This window comes from Miscanthus floridulus, chromosome 14 (genome assembly GCF_019320115.1).
Source record: "Miscanthus floridulus cultivar M001 chromosome 14, ASM1932011v1, whole genome shotgun sequence".
Classification (NCBI taxonomy): Eukaryota; Viridiplantae; Streptophyta; class Magnoliopsida; order Poales; family Poaceae; genus Miscanthus; species Miscanthus floridulus.
This window is the reverse complement of record NC_089593.1, coordinates 74,491,953-74,503,376: the sequence shown is the minus strand read 5'-3', so window position 1 is coordinate 74,503,376 and position 11,424 is coordinate 74,491,953. Positions and strand designations below refer to the sequence as shown.

Genomic DNA, 11,424 nt, shown 5'->3' with positions numbered 1-11,424 from the left:
AAATTGTCCAAGCATTCCTCCCCGGCACCTCCTACCGAGACCTGGTCTAAGAGTTAGGCCGGAACGTACCGACCACGGCGGTCGCACTCCTCGACATCGCCACCAACTTCGCCTCGGGCGAAGAGGCTATCGGGGCCATCTTCCCCGACAACGACACCAAGGGGAAGCGAAGGGACAAGGCCCCTGGGGCCTCAGCCCCCACCTCCCCAAGAAAAAGAAAAAGGGTCACCAAGGGAAGCAGGAGATCCTCAAGGCCGGTCTAGTCGCAGCCACAGACCGCAAGAATCCCCGAGGCCCCGCCAGAGGCCCTGGGCTCTTCGACGACATGCTTAAGAAGACCTACCCTTACCACCAGGGCCCAGTGAAGCACACCCTCGAAGAGTGCACCATGCTTTGGCGTTACTATGCCAAGCTCAGGCTCCCCAATGACGATGCCAAGAAGAGGCACACCGGTGATAGGGACGACGACAAGGGCGATGGGTTCCCCGAGGTGTACAATGCCTTCATGATCTTTGGCGGGCCTTCAGCGTGCCTCACGGCGCGTGAGCGAAAGAAGGAGCGCCGGGAGGTCTTCTCGGTTAAGGTGGCCACTCCCCGGTACCTCAACTAGTCTCGGGAGGCGATCACCTTTGATCGGGATGACCACCCCGATTACGTCCCAAACCCCGGGCAGTACCCACTCGTCGTCGACCCGATCATTGGCAACACCCGGCTCACCAAGGTGTTGATGGACGGAGGCAGCGATCTCAACATCCTCTACACCAACACCCTGGAACTCCTGGGGCTCGACCAGTCATGGCTCCGAGGTGATGCCGCGCCCTTCCACGACATTGTGCCAGGAAAACGCACGCGACCCCTCGGGGGCATTGACTTGCCCGTCTGCTTTGGCACTCCCTCCAACTACCGCAAGGAGGTCCTCACCTTCGAGGTGGTTGGGTTCAAGGGGACCTATCACACCATCCTGGGGCGCCTGTGCTACGCTAAGTTCATGGCGATCCCCAACTACACCTACCTCAAGCTCAAGATGCCAGGCCCCAATGGCGTCATCACTGTCGAGTCCACATACGAGCATGCATACGACTGCGACGTTGAATGCATCGAGTACGCCGAGGCTCTCGTGGAGGCCGAGACACTCATCGTCAACCTTGACCGACTTGGTAGCGAGGCGCCTGACTCCAAGCGTCGTGCCGGGACTTTCGAGCCCGTAGAGGCCGTCAAGCTCATCCCGGTCGACCGCACCTGCTCCAACGACCGGGCGCTGAGGATCAGTGCCACCCTCGACATCAAATAGGAAGCCGTGCTCATCGACTTTCTCCATGTGAATGCTGATGTATTCGTGTGGAGTCCCTCGGACATGCTGGGCATACCGAGGGAGGTTGTCAAGCATGCCTTGGACATTCGGGCTGGCTCCAGACTGGTGAAGCAGCGCCTGTGCTGATTCGACAAGGAAAAGCGCAGGGCCATCAGCGAGGAGGTGCAGAAGCTTTTGGTGGCTAGATTCATCAAGGAAGTGTTCCATCCAGAGTGGTTAGCTAATCTTGTATTAGTTAAGAAGAAAAATGGGAAGTGGAGGATGTGTGTAGACTACACCGGTTTGAATAAGGCATGTCCAAAAGTTCCATTCCCATTACCTCGAATCGACCAAATCATCGACTCCACTGCGGGATGCAAAACCCTATCTTTCCTTGATGCGTATTCTAGTTACCATCAAATCAAGATGAAAGAATCCGACCAGCTTGTGACTTCTTTCATCACCCCATTCGGCATGTACTGCTATGTGACTATGCCATTCGGCCTTAGAAACACAGGGGCCACATACCAGCGGTGCATGACCTAGGTCTTTGGCAAGCACATCGGGCGAACTGTCGAGGCCTACGTGGATGACATCGTGGTCAAGTCCAGAAAGGCTAGGGATCTCGTTGATGACTTGGAGATAGCCTTCAAATGCCTCAGAGAGAAGGACATCAAGCTCAACCCGGAGAAGTGTGTCTTCAGGGTCCCCCGAGGCATGCTCTTGGGATTCATAGTCTCGGAGTGCGGCATCGAGGCCAACCCAGAGAAGGACTCGGCCGTGACCAACATGGGACCAATCCGAGACCTCAAGGGAGTGCAGAGGGTTATGGGATGCCTTGCGGCCCTGAGCCGCTTCATCTCACGCCTTGGCGAAAAAGGCTTGCCTCTGTACCGCCTCTTGAGAAAATCCGAATGCTTTTCTTGGACCCTCGAGGCCGAAGAAGCCCTCACCAAGCTCAAGGCACTGCTCACCAATCCTCCCGTCCTGGTGCCGCCGGCCAAGGGCGAGGCCCTCTTACTCTACGTCGCCGCAACGACCCAAGTGGTCAGCGTGTCCGTAGTGGTTGAGAGGCAGGAAGAGGGGCATGCTCTACCTGTCCAACGACCTGTTTACTTCATCAGCGAGGTGCTCTCCGAGACTAAGACACGCTACCCCCACATCCAGAAGCTGACCTACACCATAGTCTTGGCTCGACGCAAGCTGCGTCACTACTTCGAGTCCCACCCGGTGACCGTGGTGTCATCTTTCCCTCTGGGAGAGATAATCCAGAACCGGGAGGCCTCGGGTAGAATAGCCAAGTGGGCCGTCGAACTCATGGGGGAAGCCCTATCTTTTGCGCCTTGGAAAGCAATTAAATCTCAGGTCTTGGCCGATTTTGTGGCTGAGTGGACCGACACCCAACTGCCTCCAGCTCAAATCCAGGCGGAATGCTGGACCATGTACTTTGATGGGTCCCTGATGAAGACCGGGGCAGGTGCGGGTCTGCTCTTCATCTCACCCCTAGAGTGCACATGCGCTACATGATTCGGCTCCACTTCGCCACCTCCAACAATGCAGCCGAGTACGAAGCCCTCGTCAATGGCTTGCAGATCGCCATTGAACTTAGAGTACGGCGTCTCGACATATGGGGCGATTCGCAGCTCGTCGTCGATCAAGTGATGAAGGAGTCGAACTGCCATGACCCCAAAATGGAGGCATACTGCAAGTTGGTGCATCACCTAGAAGACAAGTTCGATGGTCTCGAACTCAATCACATTGCACGAAAATTCAACGAGGCTGCAGATGAACTAGCAAAGATGGTGTCGGCACGGGCCCCGGTCCCCCCAACATCTTCGCCAGAGACCTCCACAAACCTTCCATCGACTACGCCTCGGCGGCGGAAGAGGGCCCACCTGTCGAGCCCACCGTAGGGACCGAGGCCCCCTCAGTCACCGAGACCCCTACGGCCAAACAAGAGGTCATGGAAATCAACGCGGAGCCTCCCGAGGCTGACCAGGGCACGGACTGGCGAGTCCGTTCCTTGATTGCCTCATTCGACGAGAGCTGCAGTAGATGAACCAACACCATATGCTAAAGCTTTCTATAGGATGGTCACTAGTGTAGATGAGTTGGTGCACGAGAAAACCAAACACACATGCATGTCCGCGGTTGCTCGACTGCTTGCTGTAAAGTCACGATACAACATGTCTATTGCAGAATATGATGACGTCTTAGATATTGTACATGAACTTCTTCCTCCAGATTCTAAGCCACCTGATGACTTCTACCAATCAAGGAAAGTATTAGAGGGTCTTGGTATGCCATACGTGAAAATTGATGTTTGCTACAACAATTGCATGCTTTTCTATAAAGATAATAAGAATAAAGAGAAATGTGATTTTTGTGGTGCCAATCGATATGAGGATGGTGGGAAGAGGAGTTCCACGCAAAGTTTTGCATTATCTTCCCATCATAGATAGGCTACAAAGGTTGTATCTACACGCCGAAATAGCCAAACTAATGCATGCACCTAGTCCCTCAATGAGTGGTAAAATGGTGCACCCTTGTGATGGAGAAGCTTGGCAGCAATTTGATAATGACTACCCTGATTTTGCATTGGATAGAAAAAATGTTCGACTAGCTGTAGCAACTGATGGTTTCACACCATTTAATCTAAATGCTGCTCCTTATTCATGTTGGCCTGTCTTTGTGACCCCACTAAACTTGCCTCCTGGCACACTCTTAAGGCATGAGTATATTTTCCTCTCCCTTGTTGTTCCTGGTCCTGAGCACCCTGGTAAAAAGTTGAACATTCTAATGCAGCCCTTAGTCGATGAACTTCAGGAACTATGGGTAGGGGTTAATTCTTGGGATGCTTCGGTAAAGAAAGAATTTAAATTAAGGGCAGCCTACCTTTGGTCTGTACATGACTTCATGGCATATGGTGACTTTGGTGGATGGAGCACACATGGTAGATTGGCATACCCACATATGGATATGGGTGCAAAGGTTTCACACTACGTAATGGTCATAAGGCTTGTTGGTTTGATTGCCACAGGAGGTTCCTGCCTATTGATCATGAATTTAGACAACAAGCAAATGCATTCCGTAAGAACACTAGGGTTTTTTATGAGCCTCCTAGTTGCTTAACAGGAGAGGAAATGCAATGCAATTTGGATAGATTTGTAGGTGATTCAGCGACCTATGGAAAATTGCATAATTGGACACATGTACTTTGCTTTAGGCAGCTTCCGTATTTCCAGAAGCTTCTTCTACCTCACAATATTGATGTCATGCACAATGAAAAGAATATGGCTGAAGCCATATGGAACACATGCATCGATATATGAGATAAGACCAAAGATAATGTGAAGGCTAGGCTAGATTTAGCTCTGATTTGTAATCGTCCTTCGCTCAATTTGGTGCAAAGTAACAATGGGAAGTGGGATAGGCCAAGAGGTCCACTCTGCATTGGTAAAGATGACAAACCAACCATTCTCAAATGGATCCAAGATTTAAAGTTTCCTAATGCATATGCTGCAAACATAAGGCGTGGTGTGAACCTTGTGCAAAAGAGGATTTTAGGCCTAAAAAGTCATGACTACCACATCTTTATTGAACGATTGCTTCCTGTTGTGTTCCGCGGGTTCTTGCCTGACAATGTATGGTACTCTTTAGCTGAGCTTAGTTACTTCTATCGGCAATTGTGTGCGAAAGAGCTTAGCAAAGATGTTGTCCATGCTCTGGAACAAAATGTTGTAGTGCTTCTTTGCAAATTAGAGAAGATATTCCCTCTTGATTTCTTCAATGTTATGCAACATTTGATCATCCATCTACCTTATGAGGCAAGATTAGGAGGGCCGACTCATTGGAGTTATCCATATGAGATGTAATTATGTAAATAAGTTATGTAAACTGCTGTCCAAATTAAAGGACCTTAGTTTATTGATCTTGGGTATGTTCTTACTTCATAGGTGCATCCAAAAACTTAAGAAGAAATCAGAAATAAGGCTCGAGTTGAAGCTGCCATGGTTGAGGCATTCCTAGTTGAAGAGGTTACAAATAATCTTAGCTTGTATTTTAAATCCACTGCTCCTTCAATAAGAAACAAGATACCTCGCTATGATGATGGTGCATCTACATTTCAAGGTACATGTGACCTTGAAATTTTTAAATGCTCGGGTCGATGCATTAGTCCAAGGGGTATTCGTGACCTCTCAAATGAGGAATACAAGGTTGCTTTCTTGTACATATTAACAAACATGCCTGAGATGGAAGATTTCTTCATGTAAGTTCTAAAAATAACATGAAAATCTGAGGTTACTTTAGTAGAATTTGTACATATAGGGATAACAATAAATCTATTCATGTAGACAATTTGAGAAAGAGCAATGGAAGAGCTGTCTTCCTCCCACGGAACAGCAACTCCGTGATTTAAGGTTAAATGGTTGGAAACATGGCCGTGGTATAGAATCGGGGCCAAATTTTTTTTGAATGGTTCAAAAAGAAAGTAATGTTCTCCCCTTGTTCTAAAAAGTCATATTATGCTTACTTTAAATTATAAGAAAACTTAAACAAAGTTAACAAATAAATTGTTCTTTTTCAGTGCCAGAAATCAGCTAGCATTCACAATGTGCTGCGCGAAATGTCTTATGGTTTCCGCACTCAAGTTACCTCGTATGGGTGTTATGATATCAATGGATATAGATTTTGCTATGAGAAATATGAGAAAGGAAGACCAGTGTTAACAACCATTAATACTGGTGTTTATGTTACTTCATACAATGAATCTGATAACGCTCTTGAGTATTATGGTGTCATAGAAGATATCTGTTTACACCAAAATTTGGGAAAAGAGTCACAGGGACTTGAAAGCTCCCGAGATCATGTCATCAAGGAATCAGTTGAGTGCAGATCAGAACCAGCTGATTCGGATGCAGCACTGGAATCGACTTTCTTCAGATAGCGCCAGCAGATAATGACAGAGGCTATGATCGGCGCTGGGACGAGACATGCTGGACTCTACAAAAAGAGAAAGATTAGAGTCCAAGTTATCTTAAATTAGGAATGTTTTCATTTATGCCAAAGATTGTAATGAATCGTGCTCGAGTAGGATTCATGTTTAGACTCCAGGTATAAATATCAAACCCCAGCTATTGTAAAAAACAATCAATCCAATATACAAGTTATTTACTTTTTCAGCTCCGACCACCTCTAAGGAGTAGGAGTAGAGTAGATCTCAACGAGTTCTTCAGCAAGTACGACTGCATCGATCCGGTCGACCTCCACTGCTTGTTGTAAGTACTGTCATGGCTTATACCTTTGTTCGTACGGCTGCATCGATCCGGTCAACCTCCACTGCGACTCTGGTATAAGTTAGGTACCGATTCTTGCCTTGTTCAAGTATGGCTGCATCGATCCGGTCAACCCCCACTGCATGAACTAGATTAAGGTCAAGTTATCGGCTCTACCTTAGAATGACAGTCTTTGGTAGATTCATTAAGTTACCGATATTGCTTATTGCTTTCATTATTTATCCAAATTACAGCAATATCACTCTGTCCGATTGGGATTGATCTAGATCGGCCTTATATCTTATTTAGCCCATCGTTTGTTAATCTAAAACTGATCTAATCTACATGTTAAACGATAAGTTACGTTTTATTGGTTGTTTTACGTCAATCTTGATTGTGCATAGCGTGAGGTTAAAGCATGTTGCGTCTTGAGTAGATTTATTGGCTAGCGAGAACCGTTCTATGGCCCGTTATCACGGCCTATGTGATTCTGCCTCACACCCCACTGTTAGCACCGTAGAGTGGGGATCGTTATTTGGTACATCTATTCCTAATAAGGCATGACTTTAACTGTGCGCTATGCCTAAATCGGCTGTTTTAGCCGATATCGAATGGTTCCACGAACAATTCGCATCACGAGACCGTTGAAGTAAAGATAGGTTGAAAGATGTGTTAGCCCCATGATCTTATTATTGTATTACGGCCTGCATGATTCTGCCTCATGCCCCACTAATATTAGTAATGAGTTAGGGTCGTCGAGTCTATTGTTATTTCTACTGCCTGCATGATTCTGCCTCATGCCCCACTGGTCATAGTGATAGATGAGATCTAACATGTTCACTAAATTTATCTTTATTAAATGGTTAAGTGGCGTTGAATTATTTCTTTATATAAAAAGGGGTTCGGTTACTTGTAATCATTGGCTCAGCATAAACCAATCATTGTTGACATCTTATTGCCATTGATTAATATTTGTTCAAATAACGACATTTATCCTGAATGATAACCGATTCTTCTTATATCACCCAATGAGCCTTAATCGATTTATTCTTGCGAATATGCTGGAATCGACTGTTTAGTCGATCTCCTTTCATATTGGCTCTCAGAGCCGCACATTCGGGACTATCTGGCAACACCAGCACGTTCCACCCTTAATTACTAATAAACTTTCTCTCCTTGTCAATTATAGGGTCAAATTGACTGGCACGTCTCGGGAGGAGTGCGTAGGATCGACCATCCCTGCGCTGAAGCTAGGCGGATCTACAGCTCCATCGAGCAGACCCTTCTGGCTTGCTACGTGTGTCCTCGGCATGGGACAAAAATTCTGTGTCGACACACATTTTTGGCACGCCCGGTGGGACCCCCATAATCGTCATGGTGGTTTACAACAACAACATCCTCATGATACATTACGAAGACCGACCTGATGGAGAAAAGGATGTCATTAGTAAAGCTATAGAAGAGTTTCAGAACAAATGTTTGTTGTCCTACACCAAAACACGTGACAACACAATTGTTCAGAAATTTCTGCTACCAAGGGTTCTACTACACGGGCAGACAGATACGACTGAAGATGAAGACAAGCGTTTCTTTAAGGAAGTTGTAGACAAATCTATTCATGATGCCATTTCAAGCCATAACAAAGCTTTTGTGGACATATTCCACAACGCCATGAGAGAGGCGATTCATGGATTTCCAGTTGGTCAAGGCGGACCGGCTTATTACAACATTCTAGATCCGTCGACCCAAGGAACTAATCAAGTCGGTACTAGCATCAAGAAGCAGCACCAGCTGGTAGTTGTGATGTCCAGATAGTTCAAGGTTCATCTGAACAAGCTCAAGGTAATACTATGAATCAAATACAGTACAATCCTGGACCGTCAACACAGCATGTGCAATAGCCGGTGGGGCAAAGTCAGAACCAGGTGATCAATTTTGGCACATCTAGCCACATACCATCGTTGGCTCAAAAAATAGCACCCTCGATTCAAAGGATCCGTAGAGATATAGATCCTTATATCTATAATCAGAGACTTCAAGCAGTAAGCTAGCAGAGGACTCAACAGATCGAGATTCCACAAGGGTATCACTATGGCATAGATTATAACACCCTTCACATGATACCAAATCTAGGATATCAGGACACATGAGATTTCAATCCATAGATGGGTCAGCAAGTATAGAGAAATCCAAATCCGTAAGCTAACGAGTTGCTGCTGAAGGTGACTGAGATGATGAAGAATCAATTCGGTCTGAAGCCAAAAGGGCTGACCTTTTCGTACAAATGCCCATATCTAGAATGGTATGATTTGGTCGCTCTTCCCACAAATTACAGGCTCCCAAAGTTCACTAAGTTCACTGGCTAAGATAGTACAAGCACAATAGAACATGTCAGTTGGTATCTTACACAATTGGGTGAAGCATCAGTTGAGGATGCACATCGAGTTCGTTTCTTCTCCTTGTCCCTGTCAGGGCCAGCCTTCACTTGGTTTTCGTCACTACCAGTCAATTCAATTGCCAATTGGGCTGACCTGGAGAAGAAGTTTCATACATATTTTTACACTAGGACTGGAGAAAAGAAGATAACTGATTTGACAGCCATAAGATAGAGGACTAATGAATCAGGCACTGAGTTTCTTCAGAGGTTCCGAGAAACCAAAAATTTGTGCTTCTCATTAAACTTGGTTGATGATCAATTAGCTGCTTTAGCCGTTCAAGGAATGCTGTGAATGCGGAAAGAAAAACTGCTGGGATAAGAATTTGACAACTTAGGTCAATTGGCTCAACAAGTAGCAGCGCTCAATAGCCAATTCTAGAGTATGCGTAGATATACCCGATTCTAGAAGAGTACCACAGTAGCCAAAGCTTACGATCCATACTCAGTCGATGATGGCTATGAAGATGAAGAAGAAGAGGTTGCTGTGGTTGAATGGAATTGGGGCAAGAAGATAGTAATGGTGCCAAATCCTTTTGGAAGAGGAGTCGAGGAGAGCTATGACTTTGATGTCACCAAATCAGACAAGCTCTTCGATTTCTTGCTTGAAAAGGGGCAGATCAAGTTGCCCGATGGTCATGTTATGTTGCCCCTTGATCAGTTGAAAAATAAGAAGTTCTGCAAGTTCCATAACGCTACTTCTCATTCCACTAATGAATGCAGAATCTTCCGACAGCATATACAGAGGGCTATTCAGCAAGGAAGGCTTAAATTTGATACGCCTCGGAAAATGAAAGTTGATGATAATCCTTTCCTAGGAGATCAAAACATGGTTGATGCTAGGTTGCTCAAAGGGAAGACTAAGGTCCTGACATCGGCCAAATCAAGAGAAGCTAGAACAGTTGATTCCAAGATGCAAATATTGGCTGATGAGTATAGAGAAATTAGGAGACGTCGTGACAAGCAAAAGAGCCAATATGGGCAGGGGGAAACGTCAAAAGATGGAGCGACAAAGCCGTGGATTACATCTCGGATTCTATTGAATAAGTGGTAGCGGCAGAAGGAAAAGGATTATCAACAATGGTTAAAGGATCAAGAATACCAGCGTCAACTGGAAAGAAGAAAGGTATGAAAGGAAACAAGCCGAATCACATTGGAATTGTCCTTTCTTCAGATATTGCTGGAACGAAGGTTTGAAGTTGCCTACCAGACGTGATTGTCCAGAATGCTGCAGTCAGTATTGGGAGTTTAGGCAATCTTGAACCAACCGTCGGTCTATCCATACTCAAGATACATATCATCATAATAACATGGATCAGCGCTTAAAAAATGGAAGTATTCATAATCGACTGGGAAAAAGAGTTGTTGACTAAGACTGGGCTGATTATGAAGAAGAAGGCAACCAAAGAGAACATGTTTGATAGGAAGGCCAATGGTGTCCAGGAGGTTTGACAAGAAGCCAGAAGAGAAGGGTGCAATGCCTAAGGAATAAAGAGTTGGAATAGGCTCAGGCATCCGGCAAGCCTCCAGTATGGCATGCTAAGCAAACAGCTGATAGAAAGCAACCATCAGCTAATGTCCAAATGGCTTTTCTGTTGCCATCAAAGTTTAGAGCTCTGACAGATCAAGAAGTTTATTCAGATTTTGAAGAATCAGAGTATGAAGAGATAGTTGCCAAGTTGACGATTATACAACAAGCAATATTTGACAAACCAGTCAAGCATCAGCACTTAAAGGCTTTATATATGAAAGATTTTGTTGATGGGAAGCCGATGAATAAGATGTTGGTGGACGGAGGTGCTTCTGTCAATCTCATGCCTTACACCACTTTCCGCAAGCTTGGCAAAGGACCAGGAGATTTGCTCGAGACTGATATGATGCTTAGAGACTTCGGAGGTAATACATCCAAGAACCGGGGGGCAATAAACATCAAACTGACAATCGGGAGTAAAACTCTGCTCACCACGTTCTTTGTCATCGATGGAAAAGGATCATACAGTTTACTCCTCGGTCGTGATTGGATTCACGCAAACTATTGTGTGCCATCAACCATGCATCAATGTTTGATTCAATGGCATGGAGATGATGTCGAGGTGGTTCGCGCTAATGAGTCTGTGAGCATCGCAACAGCCGATCCAGTGTTTTGGGAGCTAGGAGACTTCGAATGCCTTTCTAGTAAGGTATGGGAAGGAGGCTTCATTAGGATTAATAATGAAGGCCAACGGCTGGTTCAAGCAATCGGCTCTGAGAGTTTGTTTTGATGAATAATTATGGCTTCACGTTGGCCGTTGGGTTAAGGAAATAAGTATTGATCCTAGAGATAGGTTTGGGCCGACGTATGTGAGTTCTAAGTCAAATCGTAAGCGCAGTTCAAAGTTAATGGATCTATTGGAGAAAGTTCTGTTCGCTTAACGGGATGCTTG

The 11,424-nt window shown here is 45.8% G+C and overlaps 1 protein-coding gene across 1 annotated transcript; it reads left to right on the top strand.

The window, feature by feature from the left end:
• Positions 1 to 727: 727 nt before the first annotated feature.
• On the top strand, positions 728 to 3,914 carry LOC136503755 (uncharacterized). The gene is made up of 3 exons (XM_066498735.1): positions 728 to 1,031; positions 3,491 to 3,589; positions 3,898 to 3,914. The coding sequence occupies exons 1-3, from the start codon at positions 728 to 730 to the stop codon at positions 3,912 to 3,914; spliced, it is 420 nt and encodes a 139-aa protein (XP_066354832.1).
• The last annotated feature ends 7,510 nt before the right edge of the window (positions 3,915 to 11,424 follow it).